The sequence below is a fragment of the Protopterus annectens genome, chromosome 4.part0 (assembly GCF_019279795.1).
Source record: "Protopterus annectens isolate FY-2018-M chromosome 4.part0, PAN1.0, whole genome shotgun sequence".
Lineage (NCBI taxonomy): Eukaryota > Metazoa > Chordata > Ceratodontiformes > Protopteridae > Protopterus > Protopterus annectens.
In genome coordinates this window covers 1,590,924,921-1,590,947,120 of record NC_056733.1, presented here as the reverse complement: position 1 = coordinate 1,590,947,120, position 22,200 = coordinate 1,590,924,921, and the positions used below count along the sequence as shown (strand labels likewise).

General features: G+C 39.2%; 1 protein-coding gene across 2 annotated transcripts in view; it reads right to left on the bottom strand.

The window, feature by feature from the left end:
* CLTB (clathrin light chain B) overlaps positions 1–22,200 on the bottom strand; it is a 528,182-nt gene that overhangs the window by 199,527 nt on the left and 306,455 nt on the right. For both annotated transcript variants that reach the window (XM_044069363.1, XM_044069364.1), the window contains exon 3: positions 10,201–10,318. In XM_044069363.1, coding sequence (XP_043925298.1) covers positions 10,201–10,318 — 118 coding nt within the window. The remainder of the gene's footprint in view (positions 1–10,200; positions 10,319–22,200) is intronic.

The window sequence follows — 22,200 nt, the reverse complement described above, 5'->3', positions numbered from 1 at the left end:
AGCAAAACCTCACTCTTACCTATTTCTATTCTCACAGACTGCTCTACATCAGAAGTCACTGTCCCTAAAGCTCTGGAAATGAGCATATATAATTCCTCTAAGCAAAGGAAGTAAATCAAATCAACAAACTATGAAACTCTTGCCCCATCACTATCTCTCCTCACTTTCTAAAGTCATGGAAAAGTGTATTTATAAACAGATTCTCAAATACCTTCTCACTAACAATCTTCTATCACACACAGCATGGCTTTTGTCCCAGTAATAGCACAACCACTGCTCTACTATCATTCCTTAATTCTATCCACCATGAAGGAAATGAAAACATATTTTCTCTACTATCGTTTTTCATCACTCTAAGACATTTGGTACTATATCTCACCCTAAATTTTTCCAAACACTTGACTCTGTAGGTCTTGCCTCATCTACTCTTAATTGTTTCACTAGCTAAATAACAAACCATAGTCAGTAAAATGGCACTCAACTTTTCCCCCAACCTTCCACTGGAGTCCTTCAAGGATCACTCCTTGTCCCCTTCTTTTCAACCTGTTCATAATCTAAACACCATTTTCTCTCATGCCTCCCTCATCCAATATGCTGATCATTTGACTTTTATCTGTATTTCTAACTCTGCAATTGCTCTACAACTCATCACCCAGCAATATTATTTCCATTGACATCTGATTACCTAAGCTCAACTCTTATTATATCCAAACAAATCTAAAGTGATGCTCTTCACCCCAAAGACTCACACTGATAATAAATCTTCTTTCTCAATTCTCTACTCTCAAAATATTCAAATAGAGGTAGTCTCCAATACAAAACCATTAGGCATAGTTATAGATGACCAGCTTGAATCTGACATTCACATACAAAAAGTTATACAAAGAACTCACTATAAACTAGGTGTACTTCACAGAACCTTTAATTTCCTCACTAAACACTCATGACAACTTACAAATCCAACCTCCTGTAAAGTCTCTCTATGCCTCCTCAGTCCTCAAAAATATTAACAAAAACTAAAAAACGGAGGAGTGTTACAAGATAGCTAAATTTGCTTGCAAGATGCAGTTCCAAATACAACTCATCACTGTACTGCTCTTAGAAAATGACATTGACTTGAAGTCTCTAAATTCTTAATTCTTACCCAGTTAAAACTTACCCATAGTATACTTTATTTTTCAGAGAAAGACTCTTCTCTGACTGCTTTATTGCAGTGGTACATTCCCCTGATATAAATCTTGCCTTTGTCCATAAATCAAACAATACTTTTGGAGACTCTATACTTTACCTACAATGCCTTCCTACCTTCAGATTCTACACTTACCATGTCCTCATTGTTCCTCCTATTCTGCTTCCCTAAATTACTCCTTTCAGTTATACCTTCCTTACCTCTCTCCCATCCATCCTACCACCTATATTAACATACATTCAGTACTTGCGCTAAATTACAACCACACTGTTTTGCTGCTGTTATAATTTTAAATAGTCATTGTACTCTGTTTATTTTTTCTTGTTATGTTTACATAGGTTCATAGTTAAGTACTAGGATAGCCGGCCTTAAGGGCCATTTTAAGCCTAGCCAATTTACCTTTTGGTGCTTGAATTAACCTATTACATTTGGTGTTCGACTCACCTTATCCAGCTCATGGCCAATAATTTTACATTATATCATACTGTAGATAATTTAAGGGGAACCATGCATGGGATACAGCATTTAGGAGCTGCATCTATCCATTAGTAGTACAGGGGACAGACTTGTGGTAAACTTTCCATTTCCCATCCATAGATCCAAGTTGTTCTTAAATATGGACAAGGATGAGCTTTGTTCTACATGGATGAAGTCTGTTCCAGGGTGGTGGTATCCTCTGCTAGATAAACCCGTGCCTCCAAATTATTCTGTTGATGCTGCAGAAGAGTTTAGATCCCTAGACCAAGTATTTTTGATGACATTTGACTTGCTGATGTGCAGTAAAGCAATCAGTACTGGAACAATCTTACAACTTTAATTGTACTGTTTGATTTTTTTTTTTCAATACATGTAAATGATTATTTACTCTTCCTGGCGATATGGTGAAAAGGGGTCTTGCATGACTCAGTCAAACTATCCCAGTAAACAAATGAAACTAAAAGAATGAATACTAGAATGCACAGAAATCAAGAATGGCACTTTTCGCTAAACTTTCACAAACAACTTTTCAAACCTACAATACCATGTCAGAGCACTTTTGTTCACCCATGCTTGAGGTTTAACATGCAGCAAGAAATTCCACTCTGAGTACTTATTTACTGAGATATTTAGATAAATATGAAAAGTTATGTTGTTTGTACAGTCAGCAACAGAACACTGAATATTAAGATGTATAGTTTATTGTGCAAATATCAGTGCCACTGTTCTTGTACAATTTCTAAGGTTTCACCTAATGTTGTGTAAAAATTTGTAAGTTTGTTTTGGAAATATTAATGTACATATGGAAATATTGCACATCTTCCTAATTAATGAAAAACAACTAGTCAATATCTAATATACTGTAGTACATATGAGTAGGAAGGTACTTTTCAGTCTTTTCCACTATAATATTTCACTCCGTGTGTCTCAATAACAGATAGCTTTTTCAGTTAAGAAAATGTGGATGTAATTATTGAAAATATGAAGAATAAATTACAAAAAGTGATAATTTCAGGTGCAGAATATCCTAAATTAACAATCTTAATGTCACTTTACTACTTGTACCTAGCCATTTTTATGCTATTATTAATTAAGTCACTTAGTTAAGGAAGGTAGCCTCTAAAAATACCAGGACACTATAAGAAGATGTGTGTGTTAACCTGAAGTACAAAAAGAAAGGAATTATGTAATGTTGTTGTTGTTGTGTCTTTTGGCTTTTCCCGGTTAGGGGTCGCCACAGCGGAACTCCGGTCCGCTAAAGATTGGCAGTAGATTTCTTACGTACAGAGTTGCCGGCCCTAACGCACAACCTTCAACAAAAGAACGCCCATTCACGCATGTCTCCACACAGATGATGCTCCTCTAGCTGAGAATCGAACAGGACAACGTCTTACTGTGAGACAACGCTACCGCAGCACCACCACCGCAGTAAAGGAATTGTGTAATAAAGAGAATAAATATTCCTTAAATTCTCTTTAAAAGGGAATAGAAAACAGATCTTGCATCAACATCAAAGCAATAGGTATGAAACTGTAATGCCTAGTCCAACTGTAATCAACAGTGACTCACCAAACATTTTATGAGAGGCAGGGAAAAAATATGAGGCAAAATTGGGATGTTCTACAAAACAAGGAAAATCAGGCACTTCAGAAGTCTGAACATACCCAGCATGAAATGCAAAGCCAGTCCAGGATGTGCCAACACAATAGTTCTTCTTAAAGAATAGCTTCAAAAAGCATAAAGACGTAGAGAACAAAGCTGCAGTTAAATCTATAGAAAGCAAATAAGCCAGAAAATCATGTACAGCCAGGTTGTGAGCAACTTTCAAAAACTGTAACTGTATTTAATGTCACCACAACCTCAAAGAAAGCTGATTCAGTAGCAATCTGTTGTTGGGCTTTATGCTGGTATGTTTCATTAGGAATCACAAGTTAAGCTTTTTTTTATACCCTTGTTTTGCTGTTTTACATTGCTATGAGTTAAAAACAGACATTCATAAAGACATTATTTTAAATTTAAAAAAGTGGTGTCCCAAAAAATCAAATTAACAAAGGTAAACTCACAAAGATGAAAGACAGTTGACAACAGTAGTAAGTTTGAGAACTGGGTAGCTGGCCATGGGCCCCCATGGAATTGTGAATCCTGAGCAACCACCTGAATTGCCCATATTATAATCCACTGCTGAATTTATCTGGTGATTTGCTAAAGAGAAAAATAAAATCCAGCTACACCCCTTTCAGTCATGTTAATTAACACGTCAGTATGTGGAGCTACCTCTGATTTACAGTGACAGGCACTGGCCCTACCAGCTTACAAGGAGTGGTGGGTTGTCCCATAGAGAATGTGGCAGGTGTACTGAAGTAGTCTCCACAATTCCCTTTCCTCCAAAATAGCAGGGCCCTCCTCTCCACATTGGAAGTAAAGGGGGTTTACCACCCTACAAAAATGTTTAGTTTTAAGTTATCTCAAAGCATCTTTCAGCAAAACCATTTTGGAGCATTGGGATTTGCTTAAATTACCTTAAGTGAATCAACACAATTCCATTAATATCAGACCTAAGCAACTTTAGACCAATCAGACCAAACAGGTATTCTACATAAAATCATGCATAGATCATCATTAGTACTTATCCAAAACAACAATGAATAGACCTACTTCTGTTGGATAAGGAAAAGTATTGGTATGGGCTATAAGGATCTTCCACCAACTTCAAAGCAACAGGTATGAAACTGTAATGCCTGGTCCAACTATAATATTTAATGATTTATCAAAAATGAAACATTTTATGAAGGTAAGGAAAAATTATGAGGCAAAATTAGCATGTTCTGTAAAACAAGAAAAAAAGGCAGTTGATAAGTATAACTAGACCCAGCATGGAATGCACAGCCAGTCCAGGATAGACAGTTACAGTCCTGTCCTTTGTTCTCATGACATTCTTTGAAGGGATTACAACATCACTTGATGAAGTCTAACAGTGTATGCTGTTTATCCTAATCTTGCTAAAGCATTTAACACTATTCCCTTTTAAGTAAATAACTGAGAAATTAAATACACTAAATATCAATCCATGTGTGGCTCAATGGATAAAATAATATTTAAGCCATATAGGTTCACAGGTTCATAGGTAAGTACTAGGCTATCTGCCCAAGGGCATCTATAAGCCTAGCCAGAATGTGTTGGCTTTCGCCGCCCCCTTAGATTAGTTCCCTGTGCCTCTGTCCAGCAGAGCCACTGCAGTGATCCCCGGGGTAAATTTTCTGTTTCCCATCCACTCGTCAAGGTTTCTCTTGAAGAGTGTTAGTGAGGGGATTTAACAAGTCAGGATGGGGATACCTGTCCTTCCTCATTGAGGGTTACCAGCTGTGTCCTGCATAACTCTGTAGTAGGCCACTTCCTTTCCAATTATTCTCACATATAAAGGTGGAAATAGACTGTGAATAACCACATATGCTGATGAGTGCAAACTGTATAACACTGAAATTAATAAAAAAGATGCCAGTGCTCTCCAAGATGCTCTAACAATACACACAAAGTGCATAAACTATGATATGAAGGAAGTAGTACCATCACTAAAGGTATAGCAATAATAGAAGACATCAATTTAAACTTTGACCAGTGTATTACTAGCAAAGCCAGAAAAGCATATTCTGTAACACTTCCACTATGAGCAACTGATGCACAATCTTTATAAAAGCATTGCTTGATCATAACTGCTTGAGAACATATTTCTCTTACAACCCACCCAGAAGAATCAAATTAAGCGTTTGTGCAGGGGGCAAGATCTCATCATCTTCCAAACTTTACTAACTAGTAACACAACAGGGAAAAAAGGAGACACTCTAGGTTAGAGTGTAGCACAGTCTCATACAAACATAATCCTGTTGTGCTTGATATACTAACCTTCAATTTATAAGAAAAGTACTTATTTTTATATTAATTATTTTTTTGACTGTGTAATTTCAAGAAGTTAGAACCAAATTAACTGGTTCTCTGTCATCTGTAGAGAAACCTAATGTGACTCAAACAGTCCTAAGGAACATGTCTATTTACTCCAGGGAGACCTATGGATCCCTTTATATATCAATGACAGATCCATTACTGAAGCCCTGTGTTCTGCAGCCTTCAAACAAGCCAACAGCAACAACACAAAACAATACATTTCTTCACTAAAAGAATTATATTATACAGCTGGAAAATGTAAACTATTCAAAATTAATTTTTTATTACATTTATTAATTTATTTATTATTTGTTTACTGGGAAAGTCCAACTTGGAATGAAGCCAATTTTCAGCGGAGGCCTGGGGAGAAATGCTCCAGATGCATGTCTTTGTAACATGGGAGGAAAACAGAGCACCTGGAAGAAACCCACACGAAAGCAGGGAGGACATGCAGAATTCGCACAGAAGGCACCTCAGCTGAGAATCGAACTGGAGAACCTCTTGCTGTGAGGTGACAAAGCTACCACGCGACGATGCAGTGGCTTTATGTAATGTCAAGGCCTTCTGTATTTCTTTTAAATAACTTGACAGGTAACCTCTACCTGGGATGTAAAGCAAAAAAAAAAAGAAGAGGCAAAACTAAAGGGTAGCTTTTTGCCAAACTGTTAACTTAATAGTCTGGCAATTATGTAACTTAATTCACAATTATTTAGACACGCTAATTCACCATAATTTGGGCTGGAACCCAAAGTGGCGTAACAGCCTCCTTCCCGCCCACTAATATTAATTTCATAACCATGGCTGGGTTAGTTTAGACTTCTATCGGAATGGACTTTTAAAGTAATTTTATTTGTAAAATGGAATAAAATTACCTTTGCTTTTGGCATAAAAAAGTGTTTGCTGGGATAAAGATGCATGTGGACATTTTTTAATGCCAAAAAAAGGTTGTTTTGTCCCCTTTAGACATGATCTTTAAAATCCTATGCTCAAAACACACTACTGGGGAGTAAACACCAGACTGGGGAACTTAATATTAAAAATAAATATAAAAAAATAGAAAAATACATGACATGCATTGCATTATGCAATACCATCCGAGATAATGGAAATATTTCCATTACAATAAGGAAAATCAAATGTCATCTTTCTTCAAAAATAATTCTGAGATTTGTATAGGAAACAGAAAACCATCAACTTGACGTTATGGTAGTTAAGTATCTTGAAGGGCAGTAGTTTGTAAGATTTAAAATCAAACATAAGGTATTATTTTTGTGCAGTAATCATTAACCACATAGTACAAGTTCTTGTTTATTACAGCTATTCACAGTACCTTTATACCACAGCAGTCAACAGCAAAACAAAATCCAGCCCAACAAAAGATGCAGAGTTCACCAGGTTGGGAGGCTGATAAACAAAAAGTTCAAAAATACTGAAGTAAAATACCAGCAGTTACTTGCAAAATTCATAAGTAACAGTCTTGTAACTAGAGAATTAGGATAAAAAAAAACAATATAGTTAAGTGTCACGCAAGGAGATACTGCCAGTTATCTGGAATTTTGTAAATAATTATATGTCATTTGTGAATATCAACATAATTCATATGCTTGAGTTACAAATGTAACAATAGAACTGTATGTTATGTGTATATCAAACTGCTGGTACAGAAGTGTGTGTTGAAAAGGGTTGTAAAGTACTGAGCTTTAAAAATGCATCCTCTGTTACTATGATTATACACGGAGTATTTTCTTGCTCTTTTATTATTTATTATTAAATATATTTAAACATTTCATTGTGGCTGATATTTGTGAGATATATTTAAGTTCTGAGAGTACTTGTATATTTATTTGGTGACACTGTGTAGGCCACTCCTAATAGCCTTGCTCTTTGTCAAACTACTATTGGTACTGATAGTAATATTATACAGTAAGATTAGACACCCTTTGTTAAGGGCCTTAAAGTAGCTGATGGCTGGTGGCAGTGATAACTACCTTATAATCTGGGCAGAAGGGGGCATAGCTAGTAAACCTGTGCCAGCCTTTCCCAGGAGTGTGTGTGTGTGTGTGTGTGTGTGTGTGTGTGTGTGTGTGTGTGTGTGTGTGTGTGTGTGTGTGTGTGTGTGTGTGTGTGTAAATCAAACCTCAAAGGGTGTGCGTGTCAGCTATTTGGGCAGGGACATGAAGCACTGATTGGACAGAGAGGGTGCTGCAGGTCTTGGCTTGGTCACTCGGCTAAGATCTCAACCCTATAGCTGTGCCAGTGGGGAGTACTTTGGGGATCTGGATAAAAAGGGAGAAACAGTTCCAGACTGACTGTGGTCTCTGTGTGCTCTTAAGGAAAATTGTACTAGATGCAGAGAGCTGCATATGGAAATACTGTGTGTGTGCCTGTCATCTTCCCAATGTACGCCCCCCCCCCCCCGGTGCTAGTGGTGAGGACTGAGGCTCCTTGATTACTGGGCCAGTGGTGGGGTTTCACATTAAGTATTACAAAGTAACTGTTCATTTTCTTAGAATTCTGCTGTGCAGCTTCTTCAGCAACTTTTTTCTTAGTACAACTGTTCAGCTTCCTCAATGAAATAGGTGTTATCTCATTATAGGTAACACTTCTATGGCATAAAAAACAAAATTGGCATTAATACAAGTTTGATTGTGTCTGTACAACGCATTGTTAATATTTTTCTTTCTGATGTCGTACATATGTTCATAAACCCACTTTTTAAATTTTCTCTCAGTTTTTCCTACATAAAATGCGTCACATTGATTGCATACAGCTAAATAAACAATGCTATTTGTACTGCAATTCGCATACCCCCTGGTTTTAATACATTTGTTCCTACATTTTAAGTGCATCATTCCCCTACCTTTATGTAGGGACACTGGGCACAGTTGCCACATTTATATGTGCCTCTCTTTCTAGAATCTGTAGCTTTATATCTAGCTGTACCACCTTCCAAGATTGACTTTATATTTTGACCCTTCATATAAATGCACTTAAAGGGGTTCTCAAATACGTTGTTTAAATCAGAAATACTGACAAACTTTTCCCATCAATCTTGTATGATGTCCTTAACAAGATTAGCCTCTCCAACATATGTAATAATCAATGCCTTATTGTAAGTCATGTCTCCATCATTCTTTTTCAGGCCAGTGTCTACACCTTTTCCCAATATAGGGGCAAACCTTGTGCTCCTGGCCTTGACAACTTCATGAAGTATCTCATCTAAAACAGTAACTGGGTACCCCCTAGCTTTAAAAAGTTTTATTAAATATATACTTTTTTTTGTAATCTTCAGTATCAGAAATCATCCTACTAAGGCGTACAAATTGTCCCTTCACCACACTCTTTTTTTGGTAAAATGTGCATTACCATAATGTAGGTACAAATTCAAAAAAGTGTCCTTTCTGTATATATTAGATTTGAACTGTCCCCCAGCTTTTGAAATTTTAACATCCAAGTAGTTAATTTCATTGTAGGTTATTTCATATGTAAACCTAAGAAATTCTGCACTATTAGTTAAATAATCTAAAAACTTCTCCTCAGAACCAATGCAAAAAAGGCAAATGTCATCCAGAAAACGGGCATAAAACTTCCAATATTGTGTATATTCACAGTTAAAAACAAACTTATTCTCCCAACTTGATACAATTATGTTTGCCCCCCCCCAATTGCCTGAAATATTCTTCTTCAAAATAAATAAAATTATTCTTCAGAATCACATCCATTAAAGTTAAACATATACGAGAATCATTAGGTAAAATATTCCTTTTGTCAAGTAAAACTTCTTCTAACCACTCCATACCAGTGTCATGGGGTATAGAGATGAATAAGTCTATAACATCTATGATTATAAATATTAAGTCCTCAGAATATAAGCCATTGTTAATTTTGGATAGCAAATCCCAAGAATCTTTAATAACATTGGTCGCTTCCAGTGATATTTTCTTTAATTTTGAATCAATATATTTAGCTAATGGACCTGAAACTGAGCCATTCGGCAGAAACTATAAGCCTGGGAGGGGGGGGGTTATGGACATCTTTGTGGATCTTAGGGATCCCGAAAATGGAAGGGACCCTAGGTTTGTCCACATGAAGGAAAACAAAAGTGTCACTATCTATAAGTCCCTCAAACAGTAAATCTTTCAAACACACATATATTTTCTTGTAGGCTATATGCACTTCATTTAAAGAAATTCTACTGTATTTACTGTCAACACTTAAGATGTCCAACATTTTTCCTTCATATATTATTTTGTCCATAAAATCACCCTCCCCTTGTCAGGCTTCATAATTCTTAAGTTTGTGTTTTTCTTACATGCTTCCAAAATATTTCTCTTCCTTTGTTAAATTAATTGATTGATATCCAGCTTGCCTTACCAGTGCCTTCCTTTTGGGTTTATTGGTTGTTTATTTAAGGCACTTTACCTTTTTTTTAATTTACAGGTATGTATGACAGCAATACCTCAGCCCCAGATGTCACGGACTAAGCCCTGACAAATAATGTAAATGACATTCTCCACTGGCAATTTACCCAGTTTTACTTAGTTCTTCACCCCAACTTATACACTTCTGGGTGTATTTGAATAACACATCCTTACCAAGATGTTCTATGCGTTTCTTCTGTTCCTCCCTCCACTTACGGATGCTTTCTGGCTCTTGGTACAGTCGGTCAGTATGTGCTATGGCAGAGTAACCATCCTGTGGCCCATCAGTCTCCTATAGTAGTAAAAAGTACAGCTGTAACTCTCTTCAAACTTTAAACACAGCATTTACATATTTTGACCTGAAGAACTTACCCTGATGCACAAGCATGACTTTTCTCACTATATATTAGGTGACAAATGGTAGATATCAGCTTACAATAGGCATGGTTAGCTTATTACATTACATTGTATTACATTTGTTCTATAGCAGAATGGAATACCTAGCCATGCAGTGGAATAGCTACTGTATAATGCAGATCTGTGGTTGGTCTGTGCAAGACTCACTGAACTTTTACAAGTCAAAAATTCATCCAGCCACCCTTATCATCCCATATTCTTTATGGACAGCTGTTAAGTCAAATAGGTAATTTTTTCCCATGCAAACAATCTTACACAGGCATGCTTAGTGTGCATTAGACAAATGAAAAAAAAAAAGGTTGGAACGTCTAGAGGAAGAGACCCAGCTTTGAGTTTTTCTAATCATATCGACCAATTTGTGAATGACAGTTATAGAACTATAGGTTATATAAAAAGCTTTATAAAGTCTAGGAAATCAGAAGTGATGGAATCGTTAGATACATTAGATCCAGACTTGAGTATGGAATGGCATGGAGACATTATAAGAAATAAGCATGAGCAAACAGGAAAGAGTACAGCAAAAATATACCATGGCATTCATGGATGTGAAAAGTTATGTTTATTATGAAAGACTAAAATAGCTGAACTTGTACAGTGTCTCATACAGACATTTAAGAGGAGACCTAACTTGCGTACATAAGGCATTTAGAAACTACCACCTCTGGAAATGTTTGGGGTTATCAAAAGGTAGCAGAAAATCATCAGATAGAAGATTATATAACAATGAGAGGTGAAGTAATTGGTTCTCAGAGAGTAGCTGATGCATGGAATAGACTACTAAATTACATTAAAGCAAGCACTAGTTCAGGCATTTTTAAGAACAACTTGTACACTTATTATGGGAATGATTGTTTTGATATAATAGCAGTCTAGAAGGGCATTATTTCCCGTGCCTAAAATATTTATTTGTATGTATGTATTAACAAGTTATAAGATCAGGGTTGCAAAAGTCTGCCCTTGAGAGAGGAGCACTAGTATAACTTGTACTGGTCCTATACAAAATGAGAACAGCCCAGCTTCACAGTAGCTCATCAGATGGCTCTGAAAGAAGCTGAAGCCATTATCTGTCTGCCTTGAGGGCTGCTGGAATAAGATAAAATAATTCTGCACAAATTAGTAAATAAGAATCTAAGGAACATGGACGTGACAAGCACAGAGTAAGTAAACTAGCGAGGAGGATGTCTCGAAGTGTCAGACCTGCAGTGGGGTGTAGGTCATCCAACTTAAGAAAAATCATAGAATAGAAAGCTATTTTCACATCTTGTTAAGGATTAGTTTGGGACATGAGTAAAGCATAAGAAGATTTAACAACAGTTTTTGTACAACATGCAGCAGTTTTGGTAGAGGGTGAAGAATAAAATATTTAGCAGATTTATTATGAAGAATGAAGTCCTTCATTGGGTATTCAACCTATAAGTCATTGTGGAAATGCTGTTTTGGTTAATCTATTGTAATTCAGCGTAAGAATGTGATGCATATTTATATTAAGAAATACTATTAATAAGTAGAACTAGTACTCATCTGAATAGAGCTGAGTGGGTGAACATGGTGATATGGGAAAATGATGAAATGATATAGGGTGCCCCCCACACCCCCCCTAACTAAATATACCAACTCCAATATCGCACTACAGTGAGGAAAGGGGCAAACACACGGGGACCTGGGAAAGAAATTGCTGTTTTGAGCATTCGCGCTTTAGTGCGTTCGCTCATTACGTGTCAACCAAGAGGTGTTCGCTGAAACACCTCTTTGGTCTTTTAATATAGACCCATTATCTACAGGTAAATACTAAGTTCAACAGTGCAGGATTTTAGACTAATGTACTTTAGCGTGAGGGGAATAATCTTGGAATTAGCAGGGATGTGGGATGTGCAGGAAGTCAAACCCTCAAGCAAAAATGATGTAAATAACACTTGCAGGTTAAATAAACAGCTGACAATAGACAGGTTTGGTGTGCTAACTCCGAGGTCATAAAAAGTCAGACTTTACTAAACAGCAACAAATTAAAGCAAAGTGTTAAAATGGCAAAAAGTACTAGACATTTGGGTATCCTTCCAAAACTGACTGCTGTATAAGAACTAAACGATCAAAGAAACCAAAGTAACACGCTGCAAATCACTCCTTTTCAGATCTATTATGCTAACATTTGACAACGTCTGTTGCTAGCATTCAAGACCGAGACACAATAAGTACTCTCAAACTAACTCCTTCTTACCTAGAAAGGTACATTTAATAACAGTGATCTTAACTCTGACCACACTATACCCACTGCTGTGAGAAAATCTTTTGGAGTCTTGCATCTGATCTTGCAAGACATTATTAAGTAGCTCCTAATCCCTTTCTATAAGCTTGGGCCTGAATACGCTTATCATATAATGCAGGTTATTATTGTCTGACAAAATACTTAACCCAGCCAGAGACAATACAGCAGTACTATACCAAAGGCGTACATGAAACTAGGGAAATTAAATTACAAAAACTGAATAATTAAATTCTCACTAATCAGTGTTGCACATTACTTAGACAAATCTTGTATGCTGTCTTAAATGCTTCTGAGAGCCAGATGTTTACCATGAGTCACTGCTATAAGAATCTGTAAAAGGACTGCATGTTAGCTGAAGGCAAGTGTCAAGCCTCTAGTCTTGACTTCTTTCAGGACTTGGAAATCAGAAAGGGCGCACAGATAAAAACGTAAGCTGTTCTCATTAGACAACGTCCAGCTGCAACAGTGAGTAGTACACACCCTACTCATTTTTTTCCATTTGAAGTGAATAATCAATTCATAGGATCATAGGAAGTTACTAGGCTATTGGCTCTGAGGCCCTTACAAGCCTAGCCAAGAATTTTAGCCCATGTTCTTACAAGTCAGCACGTGATGCCTCTGTCCAGCAGGGACACAGGTGGAATCCCAGAGGTGTATTTTCTGTTCCCTATCCAGTTATTCAGGTTGCACTTAAAATGGTTAAAGAGGTACTCTGCTTGACATGGAGAGGGAGTCTATTTCACAGAAGGGGGAGTCTCTGGGACACAAATCTGTCCTGCCAACAAGTCCTACTGATGTGAAAGAACAGGTTGAGATCACGAGTGCAGGTTACTCAAACAGAGCTTGAGTTGCGGATATGCAGCAGTCCCATAAAAGTGGGGTCTGAGATTGCTTTGTATGCCAGATACAGGTCACCTCTGAGGAGTCTATAGGAGTCTGAGTAGAGGGACAGGGCTTTTAGCCTATCTGTGTAGGGCAGATGTTTGAGGCCCTGGATTCTCTTGGTGAGGAACTTCTGTGATCTCTCCAGCTACTGCATGTGCTTTGTGAGGTACATGCCGAAAGGGGCATTGTACTTAATAATGGGTCTTTTAAGGGGAGAATACAGGGATGTTATGACCTTCTTGTCCCTGGATGAGATACCCTTACTAATGAGGTGGGCCATATAGAAAGCTTTCCAAACAATGGAGGCAACATGGTGGTCAAAAGTCAGTTTGCTATCAACCTGGATGCCCAAGTCCCTCATATCTGATCACGTGCTTAGGACCTTGTTATTAATGTGATAATTTGTGGGGACATCACTCTCCCCAAAGGGGATGATGTGATGATAGCGCCCAGCTTGCAGTCATCTGCGAACTTGGTCAGCCATAGCCCACTGGTTTTGGCCTGCACCTCAGAAATGTATATCCCAAACAAAAGAGGCAGCAAAACTGATCCCTGGGGTACACTGTTCATTACAGGTCTACTCCCCTATTTTGACAAGTGGGTTGTATTAGTGAGCCAGGTTTGCTACCCAGCTGGTAACATATAAATTGATGCCTAGTTGAGAGTGTTTATCTATTATACCTGAGCAGGCTAACAACCACAAGGGCCTTTTTAAGCCTAGCCATCCATCCCAAATCTCTGACAAATTCTGATACCCTTAATAAGTGTAAGCATGGGCCTTGGAGATGAACCATTTACAGGTTACCTGTGTCCATTAGAGCCATAGGTGTCAAACCAGGGATGAACTTCAGGTTTCCCATTAAAATTGTCCAAGTTGCACTTGAATTGGGTTAGTGAGGAACTCTGCTTCACATGGTTGGGGAGCCTGTTCCATACATGGGGTAATCTCTGGGATACATACCTATCTCTCCAGCAGGTCCTATTTATATCACAGGCAGCCTTTAAAGTCTTTAGAATGGGTAATTCTTGTGATGTTTGTTTTGTGGATATGCAGGAGGTCCATCAGAGTAGGTTCTAACAACGCCCTGTATGCCAGGCATAGATCTCCCCTCAAATTCCTGTAGGAGGCAGAATACAGGGATAGGGCCTTGAGGAGGTCTGCATAGGACAGTTTACTTATGCCCTGTATTCTTTTGGTGAGAAACCTCTGTGGACGTTCCAGTTGTTGGATATACCTGGTCAGGTAAACACCAAAGGGGGCACTGTACTCAATGACAGGTCTGATGAATGCCGAATACAGTGAAAAAATTACTTCCTTGGACTTAGATGCTATACCTTTGTTTATAAGTTGCGCTGGCTATCCAGTGGGTGACATACAGGTTTGTACCTAACCTCTTGAGTTTGTCAACAATGCCCAACTGGGGTATTGTGTCAAATGACTTGGCCAGGTCAAGGTAGGCAGTGTGAATGATTTTGCCCTCATCCATTGCTTTGGTGCTCTTCTCAAAGAAGTCCACCAGTCTGAGTAAGCCTGATCTGCCCTTGACAAAACCAAACTAGGTATGGTCCAGTGTCTGGAGGTTTACTATATCTCTATTGATCATCACCATGATAATTTTTTCCATGGCTTTACATATAAGACTAGTGAGACTCATGGGTCTGTAGTTTTCAGGGTCTGTATATGACCCATCTTTGTGCAGAATGATGACTGTTGCCTTTCTCCATTCGTGAGGCAAAAAACTTATTTGGAGGCTACAGTTCAATAGTAATTCCAGAGGCCCTGATAGGTCATGTTTCATGCTATTTAGAAGGCATCCTGGGATATTATCTGAGCCCATTGATGCAGTGTTCTTGTTCTTAGACAGAGCATTAAGGACCTGTTCCCTAGTGATAGTAGGGGGAGATATATTTGATAATTCCTGAGGGAAGGTTGAGGGGGGAGAGATGGGTAAAGATGGAGCTGAATTTATCACCCAGGAGGTTTGATACATCTTCTGGCTCAGTATAGGTGGCTCCATTTAAAATGAGGTCTTCACACAATTGTGTATTGCCTTTGAGGTTGCGGGCATAGTTAAAGAATGCTTTTTGGTTGTCCTTGGCCTAGGAGGCCAAACTCACCTCAAATTTGACTTTGGTAGACTTTATTTGTCCTCTGAGTTGTTTGTTTAGTTTGATGAAAGTGCTTTTATCCTGCTGGGTGCTGCATCTCCTAATTTTTGCCATAATTTTCCTCCTCCTCCTGTTATACAGCCTCTGATTTTCTGATTCCACCAGGGCGGCTTGTGTTTTGAGTTAGTTCTGTACTTCTTGCTGGTGAGTACAGTTGCCTCTATGAAGCTTTTGGCATGTTTGTACAGGGTTTCTGTGAACAGTTTTGCATAGGCAGCAGTGTTCTCAGTATTTATGGGGCTTGAAAGTTTGCCAGGTTCTCACTTAATAGCAGGAGGTTAGCCTTAGAATAGTTCCTGAATATTCCAGGTTTAGCTGGGGGTCAAGGTTTTACTTTTACTTCAAAGCAGGCAGGTACTGAAGGCTTTAGCCAAGTCAAGGTAGACAGTGTGCACCATCTTCCCCTTGTCCATGGCTTTGGTGACTTTCTCAAAGACGTTGACCAAATTTAACAGGCAAGACCTCACCCTGACAAAACCAAACTGTGTCAGATCGAGTGTTTGGAGATTGCCAATGTCCTTGTTAATGAGGTGCATGATAATCCGTTCCATGGCATGGCAGATCAGGCTAGTTAGGTTGACGGGTCTATAATTTCCTGATCGGTGGACACTCCACCTTTGTGCAAAGGGATGACAGTGGCTGCCCTCCATTCGGCTGGGACAAAGCCAGTACTCAGGGCTTTGGTTGAATAGGGTACCTAATGGTTCATAAGTTAGTCCTTGGCTAACTGCCCTTGTGGGCCATTTTCAGCCTAGCTGATTACCCCATGTGAGAATCAAACCCTGGACCTTGTGTTTATAAGGTAAAATGCCTTAACCTCTATGCCAACCTCCCACCCCTGGTGCTGCAAGTTCCTGCCTGAGTTCATGTAGGATGCAGCTTAGGATGTTATCGGTTCCCATGGAGGCAGTATTTTTTGCCTTTGATAGGGCAGTGATGACTTGCTCCCTAGAAATACACGTTTCTACAGTGGGGGGGGGGTTGGGTTGGGTCAAATCAATCTGCTACAAAAAAAGTCAACAATATTTACACTCCCTCCCCATCCCTAGATTGCTCCCAAAAGAGGCAGAGATAATCTCTCCTCTTAAGCTTTTCTAAATGGCTTTGGGCAAAACTCCAGGTATAGATAGTCTCCTGGCTGAAATTTGTCAGGGTCATAAAGAAGTACTTACTCAAGGTTTTCTTCTACTGATTATTGGGATCTTACAGGAAAGCTGCTTACCCATCCCATGGAAGATGGCTATTGTCACACTTATATGTAAGATGGCACAGTGGTGCAGCGGTAGCGTTGTCGCCTCACAGCAAGAGGTTCTCCAGTTCGATTCTCAGCTGTGGTGCCTTCTGTGTGAAGTCTGCACGTCCTCCCTGCGTTTGTGTGGGTTTCATCCGGGTGCTCTGGTTTCCTCCCACATTACAAAGACATGCATCTGGAACATTTTTCCTCGGGCCTCCACTGAAAATTGGCTTCATTCTAAGTCGGACTTCCCCGGTTAACAAATGTTAAATAAATAAATACAGGAAGAGACCTTAACTTGCCGGCGTCATACAGACCCATTTCTTTCTTTTTTTTTTTAAACAAGAAACATCTTTATAAATTATCAATTATGACAGACAATCATACAGTTAAATGAAATGAAAATAGTACTGACATATTTTCAGTTGCAAACATTCTGCATCACGTATAATCTATCCAGTCATTGTCAGTCAAACATTACAAAGCTCATTCACTTCCTGCCTTCCCATAAATTTCATTCATCCTTCAAAACATTATTCTGCATGCATTGTGCATACAATTCCCATTTTTTTCTATGTAATTTGCTCTTTGCCTCTTCTAAAGATCCCGCTTCCAGTTGTTTTACCTGTTACCATACTCACTACTTCTAGTACAGTTGGTTTAGACTTTTATTTCCATTTTCTAGTAATTGCTTTTTTGGCAGCCACCAGAATTCAACATGGCAAGGCCTTGCAATGTCTAGGCAATTCTGATTCTACATCATAGCTCAAAAACTATTTCCTTACATCAATTTACTCACTCAGTACTTGTGTTACAGTAGTCTGCATGGAATTGCTGAAGTCTGCCAACTCATTATACTCCTAAACATATGTTCCTAATTACATCTTTCTTCCCTATAACACCTCCAACATTTGCAATCTACCAGAGAAAAAATGATTTGGAGTCTTCTTGGGGTATAGAACACCTTGCAAACATTTCTGAACCAAAATCCTAAATCTGCTAGACTTTGTTGCTCATTTGGGGCCATATTCACCAAGGATATTCACACCACCAGGCTAGTTGCCCAACATAATGTGTCTGAAATTCTCCACTTGCAACTAACACTAGGTAAGACTGCAATCCAAATTGTAGCTTGCTACAGATCCCCCACCATGCCCCAAGATTCTCACTACACCTTTCTAAACATACTGGAAAATATTAAGATACAGCCAAACACCCTAATACTGAGTGACTTCAACTACCCTGCCATTAACTGGGAAAACTACTCGTGTACCAACACCTTTGCCCAACGGTTCTTGGAATTCATAAATTCCAACACCCTGGATCAACTAATCCATTGTCCCACCAGGGGCTCCACTATCCTAGACCTGGTCATTACCAACATGGGAAATTGATGCACCACACCTATGGTCACCCCCTCGTTGGTCAGATCAGACCATAAGCTAATCGCCCTTAACATCCACATCCCACCCCCAGCCTCCAGTAAGGAAACCTCCATAAAAAAAACTTCTCCAAAGCCAGCTTCATGCTACTCAAGTCAGAAGTGACAAACTTCATGACACCCATGCAGATTGGAACTGAACGTTCAACTGCTGAGTCCTATACTAAGGCACTGTATGAGTACATTCACTCGTGCATGTATTGTACATCCCAAATAGAACCAAGATGCTCTCCTCCAAAAAAATGAAGCCAAACTGGTGGTCCCCTGCCATAAACAAACTTTACAACAAAAGGAAGAAACTGTTGCAAAAAAAGAGGAAAATCCCAGGATGCAAAAAACTCCTTTACCAGCCTCAGTAAGAAGCTGAGATCCCTCATAAAATCCTCCAAAGCTAGTTACGAAAATAAAATTGCCAAAGATTCCAAAGACAACCACAAGGCATTCTATAACTATGTCAAGAATCTAAATGGTAATGCTCATATCTGCTCTGAGCTACAACAGAATGGCATTAAATATACTGATCCCAAGGATATTGCCAATATCCTGGCAGATCGATTCAGTGCCAACTTCACCCCCCTCTCACCCCCTAAATGGCCCATCTCAATATCGGAAGATTGCCAAATTCAGGTAATAACGGCCACACAAGTAAAAAACACACTCTCCAAAGCTAAGAATACAGCATCCATGGGACCAGATGACATCCCAGGCTGTGTACTACAAAATGAACTGGCACCTCACCTAAGTGTCATGTTTAATCATAGCCTCACCTCAGGCTTCATGCCCACTGAGTGGTGCACAGCTACAGTTATCCCACTCCACAAGGGGGGATCCACCTTGGATCCCAGGAACTACCAGCCCCATCAGTATGATGAGCTTGTTCAGCAAGGCCATGGAATGTATTATCATGGAACTTATAAACAAAGACATTGGCAACCTTCAAACACTGGACCCCACCCAGTTTGGGTCCGTGAGGGGCTGATCTTGTCTCCTGTAAATGATTGACTTCTTTGAATCAGTCTCCAGAGCTGTGGACAAGGGTAAGGCGGTCCACACAGCCTATATGGACCTTGCCAAGGCCTTTGGCACCATCCCCCACTCTGGAATCATAGTTAAACTTACTAAGCTGGGCATTAATCCCTACATCACTGGATGGGTTGCCAACTGGCTTACTGACAGAACCCACACTGTAAAAGTAGCTGACTCCAAATCCAGCTCCAGACAAGTGACAAGTGGCGTACCTCATGGTTTAGTCCTGGGACCACTCTTGTTTGGCATCTACTTCTCTGAAGTACAGGCCAATACTAAGGGACTCTGGCTAACAAAGTTCACAGATGACTGCAAACTGGGAGCCATTATTGAATCTTCAAATGATGTGGATACTCTACAAAAGGGCCTTACAGAAACAGATGCTTGGTGCCAGAGCCATGGGCCCAAGCTCAATGCCAAGAAATGTATAGTTATCCCCTTTGGGAAAAAACATGTACCCGTGAATTACCACATAGGTAGCAGTACACTAAACAACGAAAATGTGATAAGAGACTTATGGACACAGGTGGACAGTGGTCTCACCTTCATTAACCACATTGTCACAGCAGTCAGGAAATCCTTCTATGTGGCACACCTCATCACTAAGGGCTTTTCATCCAGAAAAAAGGAAGTCATTGTCCCACTGTACTCATCCCTCATTAGACCCATTATAGAATACAACACCCCATTTGGTATGTACCTCTCAAGACACCTGCAGCAACTGGAAAGGCCGCAGAAATACCTCACTAAAAGAATCACAGGCCTAAAACAGATGCCCTATGCTGGCCATCTTAAAAAACTCCAGCTATACTCTGTCGCATATCGTCTACTCAGAGGCGATCTCTGTTTAACATACAAGGCCATGTCAAACCCAGAGCTGTTGGACATGCTCCACTTAAAGAAATCCCAATCCCTCAGAGCCACATGTTCCAGGGATCTAAACCTTGTCATCACAATAAACAAAACATGCTGGAGGGATAGGTTCCTGACCCAGAGACTCCCCAGACTCTGGAACAGACTGCCCATACATGTCAAGCAAAGCGCCTCTTTGGCCCTCTTCAAAAGGAACCTTGACAATTGCATGGGAGAAAGGAAATTCACCCTGGGGATCACGTCAGTTGCCCTGCTAGACAGGGGTCCAGGAAGTAAATAGTGTGGGAAGAAATAGCCAGGGAATTGTTATGGCTAGGCTTGTATAGGCCCTAGGGCTGATAGCCTTGTACCAACCTATGAACCTATATGTGTCTCCCAATTGTTTCTTTGTGATTTGCTTATCCATTCTCTCTTCCTAAACCCTTCTAAACTCCTCTGATTGATTCCTATAGTTATCATGCTACTTTTTGCCACTGGTTCAGCCTGTAGGACTCACCATTGTCGCAATCTAAATCTTCTAGGGTGGCTTGAACTACCTTCCCTACTACAGATTACCCAGCTCATAGTAGCTCATAAATCTCTCTACCACCCTGATAATACACCAGCACTCAAAAATATTGTCAGCCCATATAGTAATCACAGAAAATTTTGTTCATCCAATAGACTATTGATCAAAAGAATCAAATCCAACAACACAGCTGGTAAAACCTGGAATCAACTCCCTGCTGACCTTACTCATAAATCCCCACTTATACTATTCAAAAAAAATCTAAAAAAAATTTTTAAGTCACACTGGCTACGCCCTTGCTCTAATTCTGACTAGCATCATCTCTGCATCTCAGAGAGACTAACTCAATTGTATAATGCATACTAAGTGTCATAATGAAGAATTTCATAATTCTATCTTCTATCTTTTGTCCTACCCTTGTATAGTGCTAATTTTGGATTTAAAATTTGTATAAACAGTGTGTCTCATGTACTCTATAAACTGTCTGTTATATTGCATATATCAGATTACGGTGTGGAGCTTTTCTCCCCGGCCATCCGCTGAAAATGGACATGTATCCAGTCGGACTATCCCAGTAAACATATGTAAAATAAAAAAATAAATAAATAAATCGTCCAATATTTTATATGCCCTACTAATTATCCCTTTTTTAAGAGCAGCTTCTGTTCTAGTGTCTACTAAAAACTCTACCAGTGCTGGTCTTTCACTTAGGATCTCCCTATTTCTTTTTCTTTGGCTATACATTGATATCAATCCTTGATAGGGAAGACAATCTCTAGCCTGCAGTCCAAATTAATTCCTGGTCTCCTCCCAGTCTATTACATTTTCCTCTCAATTATTTGCTCATAGTATCTTGGTTCTTTTGCCAGTTTTCTCCAGTAAGTTCCAGCCGCCTGTTGCCTATTCTTTGTATCCCGAATTGCAGTCATCCCAATCAGCAGAATCTCCTTTTTCCATCCCAGTGTTAATTTAGTTCTTAGAATAATTTCTGCTAACTTTATGGATATAATATTCTGCAGTATTACTGTTATTCTCCTTAAAGGCCTGCATTCAAAATCCCAGTCTCTCCTTGTTTCTTGAGTTTCCCACGGTTTCATCATCATCCCTTTCCACTTTGAATTATAGCTGTCTGCTTGTGCTATGTATAAGAGTCTTAACTGTGTAGCTCTGAATTCCCATTTTAAATCAGGTAATCCCAAACCACCTTGCTCTACTGGAAGTATCAACTTAACCACTTGACTCTTGCCCTCTTCCCCTCCCAGATAAAATCATTCAACTCTTTATTAATTGCTATCCACAATTTATCCTCTGGATGATAAAAATATGCCTGAGCTCTTCATAAAGACCCATTTCAATCC